Here is a 21,850-nt window from a genome sequence, read left to right as displayed (position 1 = left end):
TTCGACATACTGAACCCAATAACCTGAGTCGCCGTCGAAATGCTTGAGTTTTCCTCAGAGCGCCATCGCTCCAGTTGTGGGAAAGGCCTCTCCAGGCATAACGGAGGCTGGCTAGTGGCAGAAAGTGTGGCTGCGGCAGCTCTACTTTATCCTCATCGCCAGTGTTGTAGACAGAGGCAAGAACTCCACAAGAGGCCAGGCTGACAGGATACAACTGTTATTCTCACACTAGTTACAACAATCCCTCCTTTCCGTTCTCCGCAGGGTCACCTTCCTGTTTATATACTGTGGGGAGTTCCTTCAAATTGGGAATAAGCTCAGCGCTCTAGTCACCTGGGTAGCTCATACTCTGAAGTGTAGGAGAGAAATTGAATGCAGTTCAAGTTCCATCCCTGCAGGGAGTCGTAAAACCCCCACATTTCTGGTATGCTATTTGACACAAATCGGCCAGACACAAAACGTGATCCCTTTAAGATGTATCACAGTATTAAAGGGACTGCATAGTACCACAACTGGGCAACACAGAAGTTAAATTAGAGGGAACATAGGGCAGCACGGTGGCACAGTGGTTAGCACTGCTGCCTCACAGCGCCTCGTCCCAGGTTCGATCCCGGCTCTGGGTCACTGTCCGTGTGTAGTTTGCACATTCAACCCGTGCTCCATTTTTACACTTCCGCAAGAGTTTCCCCAGCTCCATAGAAATCCAGCCCAATGTCCAAAATATACAATAAAACTGTCAGCAAATGTCACCTTAACTTATCCTTATTAACAGTAGTGACAATTCAATAAACTTTTACTCTTGATATTACTTCTACGTTTTATAGTTTTGGCAGTGTCCACACCTTATGGGGCACTGTGAGCATTTCATCAGAAATGCATGTCAACAAATTTCTTAAATTTTTAAGCTGGATCAGTCTTATTTCAATTTTCAGTAGACAAAGACAAGGGCCAGAATTCTCCGGCTGTTCGGTGGCAACGGGATTCTCTGGTCTTACCGACTTCAGGTTTCCTGCCGACATGGCTTGGATTCAATGGAAATTCCCATTGACAGCAGTGGGAAATTCTACAGTGCAGAAGGAGGCCATTCAGCCCATCGAGTCTGCGCCGGCCCTCTGAAAGAGCACCGAACCTAGACCCACTCCCCTCCCCATCCCTGTATCCCAATAATCCCGCCTAACCCGCACACCTTTGAACACTAAGGGACAATTTAGAATGGCCAATGCACCTAGCCTGCACATGTTTTGGACTGTGGAAAGAAACCAGAACACCCGGAGGAAACCTATGCAGACATGGGGAGAATGTGCAATCTCCACACAGTCACCCAAGGCTGGAATTGAACCTGGTTCCCTTGTGCTGTGAGGCAGCAATGCAAACCACTGTACCACCGTGTCACCCCTAAAAACGTGGTTGGGTGGCCAGAGAGTCCCGCCCAAGAGTTTAATTTAATATCCCACATGTAGCTTCACATCCCCCCTTAATTGGAACAGTACCCAAACCCCTCACTGTTTTCCTTGAAATGCAATTGATTAACCTGCATTTCAACTCACGATCTCTTGGTGTGAAAATTAGATTACCAACACTTCAACTGTCGTTACCTTATTCACCGTAATAACACAAACAATCATCTTTCAACAACACTTGCAACTGTTAATGAATTGGCTAACAGAATGCATGATGTCATACAGAATGCTTGATTAGTCAATTAAAGAGTCATTGACATTCATATTACCTTCTGGTTAATAAGATCAGGAGGTAATCTTACAGGATCTACCTTAGGGTAATATTCAATCAACCACTGTGACATCATTACAAAACAGTTCAATAACTGAGAACAATAGTAATAAGTGCTGTACTAGGAATAGGAATAGCTGCAAGCAAGAGGAAATGAACAAGATGCGGCAGCATATTTTTCATTCTCGATACTGAAAAACGAAAGCACAGGAGAGAATTTGCAGGGTCTTTTTTTCTTGTGATAGCAGAGAAAGCAAGAACTTTACCAAATTCTGGTGTATATTTTGTCCCCCCATTAAACATCACATGACCTTTTTTTATAACGAGGTGCTGACCTATAAATGGATTAGCAAATTATAGATTCACTCTCAGCACTAAGGACGACAACAAGTTGTCCATGGTAAGGCATGGTGTGGTCACAATGATTGTTTTACCGAGCATTGGTTCAACTATCTCAGTACTGAGTACTGCCTGCTGCTTTAAATTGCCAGACAATTTCCACACACCCCCAACCCCACCCACAAGCCAATTGTATATGAGACCACCAAACCACTCACCTGAACCATGTATTCTATCTGTCCCCTTGAAATAAGAGGTAATGATGCCTGTAGGTCAGAAAATACTATTATATCAGTGGAACATAACTATGCTGATGCTGCATTTGTTTGTAACGAATTAATCAATTTTACAGGCAATGTTAGCTACGCTTCTTTATCTCTGATTCTTTTCTGAAATAAATGTATTCACAAATTGAATATGGTAAAGTTAGCATCTTTGGTTTGGAGATGAGATGCTCATGTTAAAATTGCAAAAAGAGGGGAGGGGCGAAAGAAGGGAATATGAAGATCAGCCATGATCTAATAATAATAATAATCAATTGTCACAAGTAGGCTTCAATGAAGTTACTGTGAAAAGCCCCTAATCGCCACGTTCCGGCGCCTGTTCAGGGCGGCTGGTACAGGAATTGAACCCGCATTGCTGGCATTGTTCAAGCCAGCTATCTAGCCCACTATGCTGAACCTGCCCTGACCTGATCCAGTGGCAGAGCTGGCTCGAAGGGCTGAAATGCCTACTTCTGCTCCAAATTCCTATAAAGAGGCACACCCATAGTCAGCGATTTAGCATGAGGAAGAAGGCGGCTGAAGGTCCAATCCCCAAAGCCCTTGAGCTCCTAATCTTTACGATAATGTACTGAAACACAGAGGCTCTCCAGTCTCTTCAGCTACATGTACGTGGAAATACAACCAGCACATTGAGATATTTCCTGTGCTCAGCAGCATAGAGATTTGGGTAGAGCCGGAATTTCAGAGGATTGTCTGTCTTGCATTGGTGAGCCTGCCTCCCAGTCTGAATGGCATCGGACACAATCTTGTAGGGAGACTTTGGGTGAAAATGGCAGCAAAAAAACAAACAGCCATCTTATAATGTCAACATTTAGATGCACTTCAAATTGCATCATCCGTATATCTTCAATATAGCCATGTAAAATTGGTCAAACTTGGACACATTTCTCTTTGATGAAATTATGAAGCTAAGTCACCCTTGGTTCCTCATCTGACCCTTCCGAGGGACAGCACAGAGTATCACTGAGAGAAACCTTGGATCAGATTACACACAAGTGCTTCCTCTGATATGCTCAGGGTTCACATATGGTCAGAGTTCTGAGAGGCCCTTATGGAGCTGGGAAGAACAAAGAGAAACCGAGGAACTATAACGGTGTAAGGGAGACAAATGCGAGAAAGAGAATGTGATACTGGGTACTAGAAAGAGTAAAAAAAGCCAAAGAGAAAAAAAATTTCAATGAAGAATAATCAGCCATCAGTGAGGAAAATTAAGATAACTGTGACTAGATAAATGGTAAGAGCAAGCGAAAGAGCAAAATGAAACTGTTTCTATGAAAAGGTAGTAATGGCGTATTTGGGAAAGTTAACATACAGGTTCTCCTGGAGGTCCTGGATCGCCTCGAAGGCCTTGTAAACCCTGAAAAACAAATCAGAAAACATCTCACAAAAATCAACCACTTCAGTAGCCAAGAATAGTTTGATACAGCAATTCCAAATTGTTGCAGCCCAGTGAATGATCCAAAAGTGGAACTACATTCTGAAATGAATAAAATTAAATTAAAATGACTTATTGTCACAAGTAGGCTTCAAATGAAGTTACTGTGAAAATCCCCGAGTCACCACATTCCGGCACCTGTTCGGGGAGGCTGATACGGGAATTGAACCATGCTGCTGGCCTACCTTTGTCTGCTTTCAAAGCCAGCGATTTAGCCCTGTGCTAAACAGCCCCTTAAAATCAAATTGGAGAATGTGGGCATCGATCCCACTACCTCTTTCATGCAAAGCAAGCGCTCTACCACTTGAGCTAATTCCCCCAGACAGCCAGAATGGTTCGCATGTGGGAATGTTGGTAGTGCAGTGATGAGGCAGTTACCCTCAACATCGTCCGAGCTGTATATTACTTATATTATGCTGGGATTGTGAGAAATAGTTCCCTCTGGCAAAATCCTGAAGAGGCAATTAAGCGGCTGCAATGCTGAACATTAGATTTCACTTCAAACAATTTAACCATATTTTAAAATTCCATGTCAACTCAAGGGATGACCAACTAGTATCTTCTTTCCTCAAGGATATTATTCTTGAAGACAGCTCCTTCGGCAAAGAAAACCTCTGGTACTTGCAATTGGTCCGTTTCTTTTCATTTATTGTTCCAGACTGTGAATTGCAATACAGGGCTCAGATTTTCCGACCTCCATGCGGTGGGTTTTCTGGTGGCTTGCCATTGGCTGCTGGTGGGATCTTTGCCATTTGTGTTGCTTTGCGGCTGCACCACCGGAGACCCACCCTGCAGGGTCGCCTTCGCCGTGAGCAGAAGATACCGCCAAATAGGAGGGGGATGGAAAATCCATCAAAGGGCATCACAGCTGTGCCACCTCCCAGTGTTGCTCAAACATAGTGCGGGATGCTCCTTTGGCTGCCACCAGAATCGGGAAACGCGATTGGTCGGAGAATCATTTTGGGCACCAAAATTGTGGCGGGTACCGGTTTCACGTCAAATTGCAATTCTCCAGTGCCTCAACAGTGGCACCATTCGAGGACCTGCCAGACCAGGCCTGCTGTCGAAGACTCTGCCTGAGTAGTGGGATAGTGCAACATATCTGGCAGATCATGGCACACCTGGCACCGCGGGAGAATAGGGGAGGATACCCGCTCCTGGTGGCTGTCAAGGTGATGGGTCCTTTCCAGGCATTGAGTGAGGATCCCTTAGAGCTTGGTGCACAAGCACATCCACGGTGACACAGGGGCCCTGTATACCCAGTCAGCACAATACATCCATTTCAATGTGGACCGAGCCGACCAGGATGCCTGGGCAGCAGGATTCACTGCCATCACCGAGATGTCCCAGGGTCCAGGGGGTGATCGATGGAATGCATGTCATCCTATGAGCATCTGTAGAGGACAGGCCACTCTACACAAACCGAAAGGGGTTCCACTCGATGAATGTGCAGCTGATATGTGACTATCAGATGCGCAGCATGCACGTCTGCACCTGATACATGGGCAGTGTGAAGACATCCTGGCACACTCGATGATCCCCGGCCTCTTCGAGGCACACCCCTGGCTGGGGATTGGCTTCTGGGCAACAGGGCTTATCCGTTGCGGATGTGGCGGATGACGCCTATCCGAAGGCCACAGACCACAAAGACTCGCTACAACGACACCATGCAGCGACCAAAGGTGTGATCGAGCGATGCTTTGGCATGCTGAAGATGTGGTTCAGGTGCCTGGACCCTCCAGTATGACACTGAAAAGGTTGCCCACATCATGGTGGCCTGGTGCTTCCTCCACAACATCGCGCAGCAGAGGTGCAATAACACCGGGCCTGGTTCATGAGGTGGAGGATGTTAGTAACCCGCTCTTGGATGAGCTCTGCTGCTCCGCATCATATGACAATGTCTGACCCCTGCCCATTGCAGTACTTTGCACCGCGCCCCCCGGGTGAGCCCTGCATTCAAGCTGGCCATTCCATCACGTGATCCCATCCAATCCCTGCGGTGGCAGAGGCAGGATTGGTGGGCGGGGGGACACTGGTGCGGTGAGCGCTGGCTGAACTGCAGTCCCTGAACCAAGTCCATCCCCAACGTCTTAAAAGTCCCCCCCCCCCCCCCTCCCCTCTGCTGCCGGTGAGGGCCAGCCACCACTCACACACTTCTGCCAGAGCACCGAGGCAGGTTTTATCACATGTTTAATATGCCCTAGCCCCTATTGCTAAACTGTGCCCTGCACCCATGTCATCTTAGCCGGTGATTAATTTTCTGGCCTTATGCCCCAGGACATGAACATGTTGATCCTTTGCCGATATTCTAGCCCCCAAGGCCTTCACCGTGGATACCATCTGTGTGTTGTTGGCCTGGGTGGCACATATAGTCGGCACGACCTTCTGTTCCTGCACGCGGTTGGACTCTGCCTGCACCTGCAGGTGCTGGATGATTGCTGATAACCCCTCTTGTAATCCCTGGCTCTCCGACTGCATCTCCACGATCGATGGGACCGTCCATTCCAGAAGCCAAAAACCCGAAGGTAAGAATGGTGTTGGGGGAGGGGTATGGGCACATGTGGTAGTGGGAACTGCAACTCTGCGGGGTCTCACATCCTCGCCCGAGGCCGAACTCCACCCCGGCAACTGCCCTTTCCTGGACTACATCCAGGGCCCGCTGCTCTGCCATGGGTCCAGTGGTCACCTTCCAGTCTTCTCCCGCTTCCAGTGGTTATGAGTGGCCATCTCCTTGGAGCGCGATGGGAGGGGCCGAGGGGGAAACAAAAAACAGTCCAATGACTGCAGCCTAGGAGGTGGGTAGCTCGTAGATTCAGTGGCCAGGGCACCCGGCCATATCGACCGGCATGGGTGCTGGCATGTGGTGCATGGTGGGGGTTTAGCCACCTTCCTGGTGGTTGTGGGGCTGGGGGGGGGGGTTGTAGGTGTGTGGGATGGGGTTGGTGCCAGAGGCACATTGCTGCCTACTCATTCTGGCCACCCTCTGGGGGTCGTGCACATTGTTTTACAGACTTCAGGCCGGCCCAGATGGCGCTGCTGGTGGCACTTACTGCCTCTGCCACCAGGGCGGGGTACAGGGTGGCCTGCTTTTGCCCTGCAGTGTCCATGAGGGTCTCAAGCTTGGCGTCCATGAATCTGGGGCTGCTCTCCTTGCTGCCATCTTATTGGCTGGTATGGTGTGTGTGGGGAGTGAAGTGTGTGTATGCGGCTTCGGCCTCCTGAGTGTCAATCACGAATTGAGCTAATCCGGCACCATTTCTCATTGGAATCGATTGTGTTCCACATGATGCCAGTGCTAGCCCCTTTACAGTCGGTGAATCAGTCCAGGTGCGACACCAGCTTTGCTGTCTTGGAAGTGCACTTAGTCTCAGGAACGGAGAATCCACCGACAAATTTTCAAGACAGTTTCACCACAGAGAAATCAGAAGCAAGAGCTTTGGACTTATTCACCCAAATCCACCACCCTGCTTTGTTCCCTCATTAGCCCATCAAGTATCTTCTATTGTAATAGTCTCAATTAGTTAGATCATTGGCAGAGCAAATGAATGAAAAGTTGAGGGTGGAACTATAACGTCCCAAATATATCTGATTTGTTTTAAAGTAGAAAATGCTTTGCTACACCTTGTGCTTCAAAAGTTTTGAGCATGTTTACTTTAACCATAACTGTTAACAGCTTTGTGAAGAGGGGAAAACAGATAAAGCGGATTCCAGCAAACTTCAATGTGCAATTAAGAGAGCATTGATACATTCCTTATCCAGATTGGCTCACATTTGTTTTTCCCATTCTAGAAAAACGAGGTGCTTTTCGGGAAAAAAAGTTATTTAATTGATGAATTGATGGGATAACACTAAATTAACTGGATTAACTGGATGAATTCCCTTCCATCTAGTTCCAACATATATAAATAGTTCAGAATGTTCACATTACTATCCTACTAAGTTCAGGCTATTGTCCATAGTGCAAAATGCCCAATTTTGGCTTGGCTACCTGTTAATGATCTCTCCTGATTTTCATTTCCATTGACTTCAATGGATCGCCCCAAGTGATATTACGCGTTTTACACTGTTGTCCTTAATTGCTCCCAGTGTTAAATGGGAAACTTCTTTATGTGAAATGCTTTTCCTTCCTTCCGCTCTACTTGAATCTTCCTGTGCTGGGCTTGACCCACTGGAAGGGTGGATGACAGGCTAATCCATTCTCAGATCTAAAATAATGCCACTTCACAGTGTGTGAATGCAGACCGTGATGGTTCTTCCAAGACTTCCCTTCTCCTGTGTTGGTCCATCCGGGGTGAAATCTAACTGTAATGCAGTCTGTAAGATTTGTTAGCAGGTGTGACACCTTAAGATTATTCAGGTTACTCAGTTATTTATGCTGAAGTGACAAACGTTTTAAGGATTTCAGCAAGACTTACATCATTCCCAGGCTGGCCCGCGGTTCCAGGCGTGCCTCTTGGACCCTGGCAAGTAAAAATGAAAATTCAGTTTTGTACAAAAATAATCATCTAAATTTGAATAATAACGATGACACAGTACTTCTAGATGAATTAAATGCAACTTTAAATAACTTTCACATACAAGAGAAAAAAATAATGCTGTGTCACCAAAATATTTTGCAAATATGTAGCTTTGGGCAGTTTCCCCTCCAAATTCCTCCCCATGTAGGTGTTATTTTGCACTGGGTGCTGCCACCCTTTGCTTCCAAGCTCAAGTGGTTATTCCTGAAGCACGACCTATGTCAGCCTTGTCAACAAAGCTTGACATCGTAGCCTTATCTTTTTTTCTTTATTCTTTCATGGGGCGTGGGCATTACTAGCAAGGTCAGCATTTGTTGCCGACCCTAATTTTCCTTGAACTGACTGGCAGTTAGGAGTCAACCGCATTGCTGTGGGTCTGGAGTCACATGTAGGCCAGACCAGGTAAGGACAGAAGATTTCCTTCCCTAATGGACGTTAGTGAACCAGATGGGTTTTTACAACAATTGACAATGGTTCCATGGACATTTTATTTAAAATATTCAAATTTTGCCATCTGCTATGGGTAGAGCATTACCCTGGATCTCCGGATTACCAGACCAGTGACAATATCACTCCAAGACTGCTTCCCTCAGAATCTCATCCCATTTTTATGCAATGCTCCCATGTCCCCCAAATTCTGTTTTCAGCAGAAATCACTATGCAGTGCAGGACTGGCACAGGAACTTTACCCCTGGTAACAATAGCTCAGTTACACACTACCTTTATCACAGACGACTGGCTAGCCATCAAGGCAGTGCTAAGTAATCAGATTGTTCAGTGTAGGAGGTAATATTCAGCACACAACTCCACTGTATACTTTGCGCAGCAAAGTCATGCACGCATTGTAAAATCTGGAGCGATTTTAAGATGGTGGTGGTGTGATTTCACTTCACAAGTGAAGCATGACGTTGGCGCAAATCCAGGAAAATTAATGCGAAGAGATTCTGCAGTTTAAATTGCTCGTGGGCATACCCATGGTGGTTCAGTTCACTTCTCACTAATTCTGATCATGGACTGAACCTCTGAGTCGGACAGCGGTGAGAAACAGATGAGGTCCTTCTTTAAATATACAGATCAGGCTTCAAGGATTGCAACCAAGGCTTGCCGTCCATTCTAACCAGAGGACAATGAGTGGAAGTTGTTATGACTTTATCGCCAATTTTTTTGGTTTGATTCTTTGGGGGGGAGCAACAAGCTATCTTTTTATAATTTAGCAGAATCACCAAATTTAGAGGTTTCACTTGAGAGAGTAGCAGCTATATATATATATATATTTTAAGGGCCTAATGGGTGTTTAATCTTTTTTTTCTTTTAAATCGTTGTGGGAATTCAGATCAGTGAGGGTGGTGGCTAGGGCAGTTGCATGTCCTCCTGTAGGATGTGGGTGATGAGGGACACCACTGGTGTCCCCACTGACTACACTTGCGGGAAGTGCACCCAACTCCAGCTCCTCCGAGACCGCGTTAGTGAATTGGAGCTGGAGCTGGATGTACTTAGGATCATCCAAGAAGCAGAGGGGGTGACAGAGAAGAGTTACAGGAAGGTCGCAACACCCAAGGTTCAGGACAAGAGGAGCTGGGTTACAGCCTGGGGAAGGAAAAGGAACGGGCTGACAGTGCAGGGAACCACCATTGCAGTTCCCCTTCAAAACAAGTATACCGTTTTGGATGCTGTTGGGAGGGAAGGACCTAGCGGCCAACTCTCTGGCACTGAACCTGACTCAATGGTTAGGGGAACGGATCAGAGATTCTGTGGTCGTGAACGAGACTCTCGGAAGGTATGTTGCTTCCGGAGTGCCAGGGTCAGGGATGTCTCGGATCGAGTCTACAGGATTCTTAAGGGAGAGGGTGAGCAACCAGAAGTCGTGGTGCACATAGGCAGCAACAACATAGCTAAGAAAAGGGATGAGGATCTAAAAAGTGATTTTAGGGAGTTAGCTTGGAAGCTAAAGAGCAGGACAAGCAGAGTAGTAATCTCAGGATTACTACCAGTGCCACGTGCAAATGAGGGAAGGAACAGAGAGCGAGTGCAGCTGAACACATGACCACAGAGCTGGTGCAGGAGAGAAGGCTTTAGATATATGGATCATTGGGATACCTCTGGGGAAGGTAGACCTGTACATGCAGGATGGATTGCACCTAAACTGGAGGGGCACCAAACGCCTCGGTGGGAGGTTTGCTTGAGCACTTCAGGAGGGTTTAAACTAGTTTGGCAGGGGGGTGGGAACCAGAACTGTGGATCAGAGGATAGGGTAGCTGTTGAACAGGCAGAAATAGTATGCAGCGTATCTGTGAGGAAGGATAGACAATTGATGGGGCAAAATTGCACTCAATGGAATGGGTTAAAGCGTGTCTGTTTCAATGTAAGGAGTGTCAGGAATAAGGAAGATGAACTTAGAGCATGGATCAGTACTTGGAACTACGATGTTGTGGCCATTACGGAGGCATGGATTTCACAGGAGCAGGAAGGTTGTTAGATGTTCCGGGGTCTAGATTTTCTAAGAAGAATAGGGAGGGATGTAAAAGAGGAGGTGGAGTGGCATTGTTAATTAGGGAGTGCATCACAGCTGCAGAAAAGGAGGTAATCGAGGAGGGTTTTTCCACTGAGTCAGTATTGGTGGAAGTCAGAAACAAGAAAGGAGCAGTAATTTTATTGGGAGATTTCTATAGACCCCCCCCCCCCCCCCCCCCAATAGCAGCAGAGAGATGGAGGAACAGATTGGGCGGCAGATCTTGGAAAGGTGCAGAAGAATCAGAGTTGTTGTCATGGGTGACTTCAACTTCCCTAATATTGACTGGAACCTTCTTTGTGCAAATGGTTTGGATGGAGCAGATTATGTCAGGTGTGTACAGGAAGGACGAGCGGGGAGGCCATATTGGATTTGGTGGTTGGCAACAAACCAGGCGAGGTGTCAGATGTCTCGGTGGGAGAGCATTTTGGTGACAGTGACCAAACCCCTTGACCTTCACCATAGTCATGAAGCGGGATAGGAACAGGCAGTATGGGAAAATATTTAATTGGGGGAGGGAAAATTATACTGCTATTAGACAGGAGCTGAGGAGCATAAAGTGGGAACAATTGTTCTTGGGGAAATGCACAACAGTAATGTGGGGATTGTTTAAGGAACAGTTGCTGCGAGTGCTGGATAGTTTTGTCCCACTGAGATGAGGAAGGAATGGTAAGGTGAAGGGGCCTTGGATGACAAGAGAAGTGGTGCTTCTGGTCAAGAGAAAGAAGGAAGCTTGCGTAAGGCTCAAGAAGCAAGGATCTGGTACGGCTCTAGAGAGTTATAAGGTAGCCAGGAAGGAACTCAAAAATGGACTGAGGGGAGCGAGAAGGGGGCATGAAAAAGCCCTGGTGGAAAAGATTAGGGAAAATACCAAAGCATTCTACACTTACATGAGAAATATGAGGATGATCAGAGTGAGAGTAGGGCCGATCAGGGATAGTGGAGGGAATTTGTGCCGAGAGTCTGAGGAGATGGGGGAGGCCCTAAATGAATACTTTGCTTCAGTATTCACTGGAGAGAGGGACGTTGTTGCTCACGAGAACAGCATGAACCAGGTTAATCAACTCAAACAAGTTGATATTAAGAAGGAGGGATAGCACGGTGGCACAGTGGTTAGCATTGCTGCCTCACGGTGGCGAGGTCCCAGGTTCGATCCCGGCTCCGGGTCACTGCCTGTGTTGAGTTTGCACATTCTCCCCGTGTTTGCGTGGGTTTCGCCCTCACAACCCAAAGATGTGCAGGGTAGGTGGATTAGCCATGCTAAATTGCCCCTTAATTAAAAAAATTAATTTGGTACTCTAAATTTAAAAAAAAGCAGGATGAGCTGGAAATTTTGAAAAGCATCAGGATAGATAAATCCCCTGGGCCTGGCGGGATATACCCAAGGTTACTACGGGAAGCGAGGGAGGAGATTGCTGCGCCGTTGGCGATGATCTTTGCATCCTCACTCTCTACTGGAGTAGTACCAGATGATTGGAGGGAGGCAAATGTTGTTCCCCTGTTTGGGAAAGGGAATAGGGAAATCCCTGGTAATTACAGACCAGTCAGTCTTATGTCTGTGGTAAGCAAACTATTGGAAAGGATTCTGAGAGATAGAATTTTGGAATATTTAGAAAAACATAGTTTAATTAAAGATAGTCAGCATGGCTTTGTGAGGGGTAGGTCATGCCTCACAAGCCTCATTGAATTCTTTGAGGATGTGATGAGACGCACTGATAAAGACTGGGCAATGGATGTGGTGTATATGGATTTCAGTAAGGCATTTGATAAGGTTCCCCATGGTAGGCTCATTCAGAAAGTTAGGGGGCATGGAATACAGGGAAATTTGGCTGTCTGGATACAGAATTGGCTGGCTGAAAGAAGACAGTGAGTGGCAGTGGATGGCAAGTATTCGCCTGGAGGTGGGTGACCAGTGGTGCCCTGACTTGGATGAGGAAGTGGAAGGGGGTTTGTAAGTTTGCCGATGACACGAAGGTTAGTGGAGTTGTAGATAGTGTCGAGAGCTGTAGCAGATTACAATAGGACATTGACAACATGCAGAGTTGGGCTGAAAAGTGGCAGATGGAGTTCAACCTAGATAAATGCAAAGTGATTCATTTAGGAAGATTGAATTTGAATGCTGAATACAGGGTTAAAGGCAGGATTCTTGGAAGTGTGGAGAAACAGAGGGATCTTGGGGTCCACGTATATAGATCCCTCAAATTTGCCACCCAGGTTGATAGGGTTGTTAAGAAGGCGTATGGTGTGTTGGCTTTCATTAACGGGGGGGTTGAGTTTAAGAACCGTGGGGCTTTACTGCAGCTTTATAAAACCCTGGTTCGACCATACTTGGAATATTATGTCCATTTCTGGTCGCCTCATTATAGGAAGGATGTGGATGCTTTGGAGAGGGTGCAGAGGAGATTTACCAGGATGCTGCCGGGACTGGAGGGCATGTCTTTTCAGAAAGCTTGAGGGAGCTAGGGCTTTTCTCATTGGAGCGAAGAAGGAAGAGAGGTGACTTGATAAAGCTGTACAAGGTGAGGAGAGGCATGGATAGAGTGGATAGCCAGAGACTTTTCCCCAGTGAAGAAAGCGCTGTCATGAGGGGACATAGATTTAAGGAGATTGAGGAAGGTATAGGGGAGACATCAGAGATAGGTTCTTTACACAGAGAGTGGTGGGTCCGTGGAATGCACTTCCAGTGGATGTGGCGGATTCAGAGTCATTAGGGACATTTAAGTGACTCTTGGACAGGCATATAGACATCAGTAAATTGAAGGGGTTTAGGTTAGGTTGATCTTAGATTCGGATAAATGGTCGGCACAACATTGTGGGCCGAAGGGACTGTACTGTGCTGTGCTGTTCTATGTTCTATTTAAACGATTTGGAGGAAACTGTAGCTGGTCTGATTAGTAAGTTTGCGGATGACATCAAAGTGGCAGATAGTGTTCAGGATTGTCAGAGGATACAGCAGATCATAGATAGGTTGGAGAGTTGGGCAGAGAAATGGCAAATGGAGTTTAATTCAGACAAATGTGAGGTAATGCATTTTGGTAGGAACAACATAGGGGGGAAATATACCGTAAATGGCAAAACTCTTAGGAACATGGAAAGTCAGAGAGCCCTGGGCATGCAGGTCCACAGATCTTTAAAAGTGCCAACACAAGTGGATAAGTGGTTAAGCATTCGGAATGCTTGCCTTCATTGGACGGGACATTGAGTATAAAAACTGGCAAGTCATGCTATAGTTGTATAGAACATGGGTAAGGCCCCTCTTGGGATATTGTGCACAATTCTGGTCACTTCTGGATGTGGAGGCTTTGGCGAGGGTGCAGAGGAGGTTTACCAAGATGTTGCCTGGTCTGGAAGGTGTTAGCTATGTGGAGAGGCTGAATAGACTCAGACTGTTTTCATTAGAACCACAGAGGTTGAGGTGTGACCTGATAGAGGTTTACAAGTTTATGAGGGGCATGGATAGAGTGGATGGGCAGGCACTCTTTCCCAGGGCGGAGGGGTCAGTCACCAAGAGGCACAGGTTTAAGGTCCGTGAAGCAAAGTTTAGAGGAGATGTGTCAGGCAGGTTTTTTACATGGAGGGTGGTGAGTGCCTGGAATGCGTTGTCAGGGGAGGTCATGGAAGGAGATACAAAGGCAGCAAAGAGCCATGATGGGCCAAATTGTCCCTTCCATGATGGAGTTACGGCAACCCATGGAATCACATTGGACCATTCAATTGAATCATAGGGTGTGATTTTCCGGCCCTTCCCGATGGCGAGATCTTCCTGCTGAAGGTGATTACTCCCCATGGTGGCTTCCGCAGCGGTTGGATAGGTGAGCCATACAAAACGGCATAGGCTTCGTTGGTACCAGAAAGTCCTGTCAGCAAGCCACCTCCACCACCAGAAAATTCACCGTGGGGGGTGGGGCAGAAATCCCACCCTCTGATATTAACTTTGAGAAAGACCGTTTAATAAAGAAATCCATGGCTTGTTGTTGCTCTGCACTGTTGAACTTTCAACTTTAATTCCTGTAAAGAACTGAATGTTTACTATAAATGTTGTCCTACCGGATGGCCACGTTCACCAGGTTGTCCTGCAAGGCCCTAGACGAACAGAACAGAAACAACATTTTTTTCTCATGTATATACTTTCACAATTTCTGGTGGGCTATATTCTCTATATAATCATGAAGTTACGAATGAGCAACAATGTGACTCGAGTCCACACATGGTTTGTGTAAGCAGTAGGCTTGGCGAACATCTAAGGCGATATCATGGGCCCAAATAGGTCAATAATCTATGTGTGATGCATAAAAGAAGTTACATCTATGTCACTGCTTTCAGAATGTTCTAAAGTATCCTTTGAATTGTTATAACTGTGGAGGTAAATATTGTAGACAGGAGCAGTTCCATAACATTATAAAGGGTACATTTATACTACTATGTGTAAGCTTTTGGCTTTACAGTGACACATACTGTGATCATAATGATTGTTTGTCATTACATGCACTCTGCTGGGAAGTCAGGCAAATTCCTACAGTGTAAATGTAGCCTATAATTGGAGTGTGATCCAAGGTGACTCCAGACTTCAGTGAAGTGTGTTTCCCTGGAGAGGTCACTCTCTCTTTCAATACAGGGACTGATTAGATTAATTCTCTCGACTTGCACAATACAGATTTAAGCTTTGGAAAATCCTTTTCATCGACATTAAACCTGCCAGGTAAATGTTCACATAAGGTACAGCCTTTGTCTTCAGAAAATGCTATTAACAATTAGAGCTGGAATGACATCATTAGTATAGATTATCATGAAAGTTTAACAATTTGTTACAACTTAGAAGCCGGTATATTCTCCTACATTTTGCTTTGAAAAGCACTTTGTTCACCTTAAAGGGTTGTGAAACGTGCTATATAAATGGAAGATTTTCTATGGGCAATGATAATTAGAGGCTCAGATTTTCCAGGGATTGAAAAAAAATCCAATTCAACCAGCTTCAATCCAAAACTCCAACTGAGATGATTTTCATAGTCTTCATTGACCTGTGCCTTTAACTAAGTTCAATATGAGGACAAGGGGCTTAACAATCATCTTTTTTGACAGGACTCACTTTCTTGCCGTATGGCCAGATCAAGGGGCATGATTCTCCCAAAAGGGGACAAAGTCCCTTAGCGAGCGCATTTAGCTGCGTGTTTCCCAGCACTCTCAGTGCCCTAACACTAACCCAATGCGACTCGTGTTGAATAAGGGGCCTGAAACGAGAACGCACGACCAAAGTCGCACAGAGCCCTAATTTGTACAGTGGTAAGCTCTGCTCGCTGGAACTCACCATGTATAGCGAGAGGTAAGGGCGCCATTTAAAGTCGACGTCTCCGTCTCTGAGGCCAGCAAAACTAAACTCGACCGCCCCCCAAGCCCGAACACAATATGGGAGGGCTGGTACCAAACTGCATTCAATCCAGGGGTGGGATTCTCCCGCAATCGGCGGTACTGGCGCCAAAGAGTGGTGGGAACCACTCCGGCGTTGGGCCGCCTGGAAGGTGAGGAATTCTCCACACATCCGGGGGCTAGGCTGGTGCTGAAGTGGTTGGTGCCACGCCAACCGGCGCCAAAGGGCCTCCACCAGCCAGCGCAAGTTGGCGCATGAGCAGGAGCGCTAGCATGTTCTGCCGCTTGCGTAGAACCGCTGGTGTGTTGCACATGCGCAGGGGGTTTCTTCTCAGAGCCTTACACAGGCCGGCGCGGAGGGAAACTGACCCGCCCGCAGATCAGTGGGCCCCAATTGCGGGACAGGCCACCCCCCCGGGGCAGGATCCCCCACCGAGGACACTGCAGGCCACCCTCAAAGCCAGGTCCCGCCGGTATGGACCTTGTCCATTTCTCCACCGGCGGGACTGGCTGAAAACAGGCGATCACTCGGCCCATTGGGGCCCAATCGCTGGGGGCGGCCCACTGCCAACAGCCCCCAACCGGCGCGGCACGATGCCCGTCTCCGCCCAAAATCCGGCACAAGAGAACTCAGTTGCAATTGTCAGAGCAGGATACACTCCCCCCCCCCCCCCCCCAGTGATTCTCCGACCCGACGGGGGGATCGGCGAACCCCGCCCCAGGTCTCTGAGGCAAAGGGATTGACTGCCAAAGCCTCAGGTACCTCGGGAATCTGCACATTAGAGTAAGGCTAACTATGTCGCTCTAATATGCAGATTTACCAAAAAGGTGATCCACGCAATGTGGGCGAAATTGCATTGAATCTCGGGAGGTGTTGCGAGCCGGGTACATCCCGGGAGCGGGGTCTCCTGGCTTTCAACAGCAATGCTGCGCCCTGGCAAGCTGCTTTTCCGGCGCGGCGTGGCCAGAGGATCGCACCCCAGGTCTCATATTGACAATATTTGGAAAGCAGCCATCTTTTAAAAAAGGGCACCTTGCAGTGGTAACATACCGCCAGCAGCTTAACCAAGCCCCTTATAGACAACAAATACTATTAGATTGGCCAGCAGCTCTTGCAGTTCCTGAAGCGCCAGAACTCAATGGTGAGCACTACTGGGACTGCTAGCAGGCCCATGAGGATTGGGAATGGATGTGATTCCCAGGGAAGTCCTGGGCTTTTTGGACTGAAAGGGATAGAGCATCCTAGCCAGGGGGAGTGGGGGTGAGGGGTTAGGTTTTGGCGGCCAGGCGAGGAGGCACTGTGCACAAAGTCGTGGGGGGGGGGACACATCTTGGAGGGGTACTTGCAGTGCAGAGCACCCCCTTCCCAAAATAATTACGCCTCCTTCTTTCCTGCCTTTTCACCGTTTTCTAAAATTATCTTCCCACTCTCACCTTTCTTCCACTGCCCAGCATTTTATAGAATTGGATATGGATTAGAGGCTTTCAATGGACAATAGCTGGCCACTTATGGGCCTCAATAGGCCTACGTGCAAGGATGGGTGAGCTGATTGGCAGCTTATTGGCCCGGTGTAATCGGGGCTAGTTGTGAGTAGTGGGAAGGTGGCAGTAGCAGAATGCAGAGACGTAAGTGAAATTACACAACAAGGTTTATTTCGATATAATTACAGTACTCCTCCACTCATCTCAGGGTCTCCTTCCAGAACTTGTAACTAAGCCTGGGTTTTTATACAACTGAGGCTCTACTTGTAAAGAGGAAACCTCGCCTTTTTAAACGGGAAGGTCTGCCTGTCTTAAAGAGGAAGTTCATATTACAGGGAGACGACGGGCCAGCTTGAAGTCCTGATCGCAGGACCTCCAGTGAGGTTATAACAGTGGGCTAGCCACACAATATATTTTTTAGAAATGCATTTATGGGGTGTGGACATAGCTTGTTAAGTCAGGATTTATTGCCTATCCCTCGTTGTCCTTCAGAAGGTGGTGGTGAGCTGCTTCTTGAACTGCTGCAGTTCCCAAAATGTAGGTGCATCCACTATGCTGTTAGGGAGAGAATTCCTGGATTTTGAACCAGTGATTGTGAAGGAACGGCAATATATTTCCAAGTCAAGATGATGAGTGACTTGGAGGGGAAATTTCAGGTGGTGGTGTTCCCAGGTATCTGCTGCCCTAGTCCTCCTAGATGGTAGTGGGCATGGGTTTGGAAGGTGTTGCCTAAGGAACCTTGGTGAGTTCCTTCAGTGCATTTTATAGATGATACATGCTGCTCCCACTGTTCGTCGGTGGTGGAGGGTTTGAATGTTTGTGGAAGGGGGAGCAATCAGGTGGGCTGCTTTGGCCTGGATGGTGTTGAGCTTCTTAATTGTTGTTGGAGCTGCACTCATCCAGGGAAGTGGGGAGTATTCCATCACCCTCCTGACATGTGCCTTGTATATGATGAACAGGCTTTGGGAAGTCATGAGGTGCGTTACTCGCTGCAGGAGTCCTAGCCTTTGACCTGCTCTTGTAGCCACAGTATTAATTTAGGTAGTCCAGTTCAGTTTCTGGTCAATGTTGAAACCAGGATATTGATAGGAGGGGATTCAGTAATGGTAATACCATTGAATGTCAAGGGGCGGTAGTTAGATCCTCTCCTGTTGCAGTTTGTCATTGCCTGGCACTTGTGTGATGCAAATGTTACTTGCGCAAGACAGCCTAAGCCTGGATATTATCCACGTCTTTCTGCATTTGGACATGAACTGCTTCAATATCTGAGGAGTTGTGATCGGTGCTGAACATTCTGCAGTTATCTGCAAACATCCCCACTTCTGACCTTATGATGGAAAAAGGGTAATTGAGGAAGCAGTTGAAGGTGGCTGGGCCTAGGACACTACCCTGTGGAACTCTTGCAGTGATGCCCTGGAGTTGGGATGATTGACCTCCAACCACCACAACCATCTTCCTTTGTACCAGTGGAGGGTTTCCACCCTGATTCCCAATAACTCCAGTTTTGCTCGGGCTCCTTGATGCCATATTCAATCAACTGCCACCTCGATGTCAAGGGTAGTTCATTGTTACCTCACCTCCATGTTTTACATGCTTACCCCTGCCAAAAACATGGCCACTGAGCTGGAGTGTGTGTGTGTGTGTGTGTGTATATGGCAGGGGGTTTGGGGGGGTCTAGGCTTTAAAATCCAGCCCGGAGGGGGGTTTTAAAATACGCCCATTAAAACTGATACTTTTATGAAAATACTTTGCAGTATGGAGATCTGAATGCTCAGGAATTATTCCAAATTGGGGCCTTAAAAAGAACAGCTCTCTCTTTGACATTTGAGTCAGCTCTCTCTGAGTTTTGAGTCCCTGTTGTAAATTGACTGGAAAGGTAAAGAATAAATATGTTCTGCCTGCAGAGCTGTGTTAAAATATAAACTGGGTGAACATTGCCCTTTTTTGTGTAACAATTCCTAAGTTTTGATGTTGCAGGATAATGCCTATCCCTCAGTTCTAAAATTCAGGAACGGCGTGGAGGCTCAGCCAAATTGCTTTCCTTCTTCTCTATGTTTTTGCCGCAACTATCATGGGGTTTCCAGACCTGTGCCCTGAGAACTGACACTACTTTCAGAAGCTACGATGTGACCTTGGGTAACACAATCAACTACAAATGAATGCTCTCAACCAACAACTCTTGGATCCTTTGGTTTGTTAAGGTTTGCTGTGACAAAATAAATGAAGCTGCCTGAATGAGATCTCCCAACCACACAAGAAGCAATCATTACGCCAAGTGCTAAGGGCACTGTGCAATCGAGAACTGTATTAACGGCCAACAGGGTCATTGCTGAGTTGAGACTTGAACACACTGGGCAATTAACTATCAAGCAAATGAAAACTGGAAAAGCCATTGCTGCTCTCTGGACTGTTGTTTCTGCCCCATCTGCCTCTCAGATTTGGGAACTGTAATACCAATCTGTAGTACAGTATCATAATTTCCCCTTGCCTCCATATGGTTTGGTGTTTTCAGTTACTCTGATTTGTAACTGTATTTATCTCCTGTTTGTTGTGCTGCAGGCACTTGTTAATCTGTCGAATAAGAACTCTGTGAATACGTGCACTTCCAAGTTTGTCCTGGAAGGACCGTCAACTGATCAACAAAATACACCTGCTTTCTAATGATTAATTAATGAGGAGAAAAAAAAATTGGTTGCTGCAGCAGCAATGTCATGAATTGCAATCTGACAGGATCCCAGAGAATAACTGCCGTCCACACCAATTACTTGGCTCGAGTTTTGGGTTATTTTGGAAAATGTATTGAATTGACTCACTGGTGTTCCTGCTGTCCCTTCTCCTGGAGGTCCTCTGTCTCCTGGTAACCCTGGCAAACCCGGATCCCCTAGATCACCCTGCAAGAAGGGGAAAACAAGAACATTAACTTAAGAATAAACAGTTTATATGAAGGCACGAGAGTACATAACTTGCTGCACTGTCCCTTTTTATCTTAACATTATTTCTTTCCAATGTTCTCATTCCAAATGGCCACTCTTGATATGTGATTCTGGACAGTGAGTTTTAGTGGGATAATTGATCCTGCGACGTATCACAAGTAAATTCATTCCTGTCATCAACATATGTCTACAGATTAATTAACTTCTCTGGCAGAAATTATCAGCCTCTATAGACATTTGAAAGTTTAAATGATTTCTGTTTCCTCTTTCTATTTGGGGCACGCGACAGCGGACGGTAATTAAAGCCTGCTAAAGGGCAGCTTTGGCGGGCTATTTCTCGGCAGCTGTAGCACCGAGAAATATCCCGCTCTCCAACAGCGCTGTGCCTTTTTTTGCCCTCGTGGAGTTTATCTCTACCGAGGCCTCACTTAGAGCTAGGTTTTTCCGCCCCACACAACGCAAGATCGCCACAGGCACGACGAGGACTATGTAAAGGTCCATTGACGTAAGGGAATTTCCGGTTGCCGGGCGGGTGCAGCGGAGAATGCCGCCGCTCGAGTCATTTTCTGCTGGTGAGCTTCGCCATTTTGTCTGGTAGCCCCTATATCTATCCCCCCCCACTTCAGGCCACCCCCATGTTTTTGACACCCTGTCACCGCCCCCACCCCCCAGAAACCCCCCTTCTACCTGGCAAGGTCACCCTCCCGGGCCTGACCCTTGGCAATGCCAACCTGGCACCCGAGCACTACCACAGCCAGCCTGGCAGTGTCCCTGGCACCCTGGCAATGCCCTGGGAGATTTCCCCCCTCAGGTGCCGTTACCACTGATCCACGTTTGTGGGGATCAGCGATAAATGGCACCCTAGCGAGGTCTTGCGAGTACACCTGGGCACTGGGTGAATCTGGGTAATGAGCAAATGAGGTTTTGTGCCCAATGGGGAGCCCGATTTGGGGCTCGCATGCGATTCACCAATTACATCCGGATCCGTGCCGTGCACAATGGGATCTCTGAATGTTTCCATTGGTGGGGGAAGTCCAAAACTCGGCCATAAATACATAATAACCACTAATGAATTCAGGAGAAACTCCTTTATCTGGAGTGGTTGGAATTTGGAACATGCTTTGACATCGAAATATTAAAATAAAGAGCATATATCCATTTACTGGAATTCCAGATATGCTTATGAGAGAAATGTACAGAAGACTATTTAGAAAAGGTTGAGAGAAAGGTGGGAGAAGGCTTATGTAGAACATAAA

At 47.0% G+C, this 21,850-nt stretch overlaps 1 protein-coding gene across 1 annotated transcript in view; it reads right to left on the bottom strand.

Moving 5' to 3' along the window:
• Positions 1-21,850, bottom strand: part of col22a1 (collagen, type XXII, alpha 1) — a 375,895-nt gene that overhangs the window by 51,434 nt on the left and 302,611 nt on the right. The window contains exons 37-41 of the mRNA XM_038808788.1: positions 20,475-20,552; positions 14,863-14,898; positions 8,205-8,249; positions 3,667-3,711; positions 2,289-2,336 (exon numbers count right to left, since the gene is read on the bottom strand). Coding sequence (XP_038664716.1) covers positions 2,289-2,336; positions 3,667-3,711; positions 8,205-8,249; positions 14,863-14,898; positions 20,475-20,552 — 252 coding nt within the window. The remainder of the gene's footprint in view (positions 1-2,288; positions 2,337-3,666; positions 3,712-8,204; positions 8,250-14,862; positions 14,899-20,474; positions 20,553-21,850) is intronic.

The sequence above is a fragment of the Scyliorhinus canicula genome, chromosome 10, assembly GCF_902713615.1.
Source record: "Scyliorhinus canicula chromosome 10, sScyCan1.1, whole genome shotgun sequence".
NCBI lineage: Eukaryota > Metazoa > Chordata > Chondrichthyes > Carcharhiniformes > Scyliorhinidae > Scyliorhinus > Scyliorhinus canicula.
The sequence above is the reverse complement of the archived record's forward strand: the minus strand, read 5'-3'. Positions and strand labels throughout refer to the sequence as shown.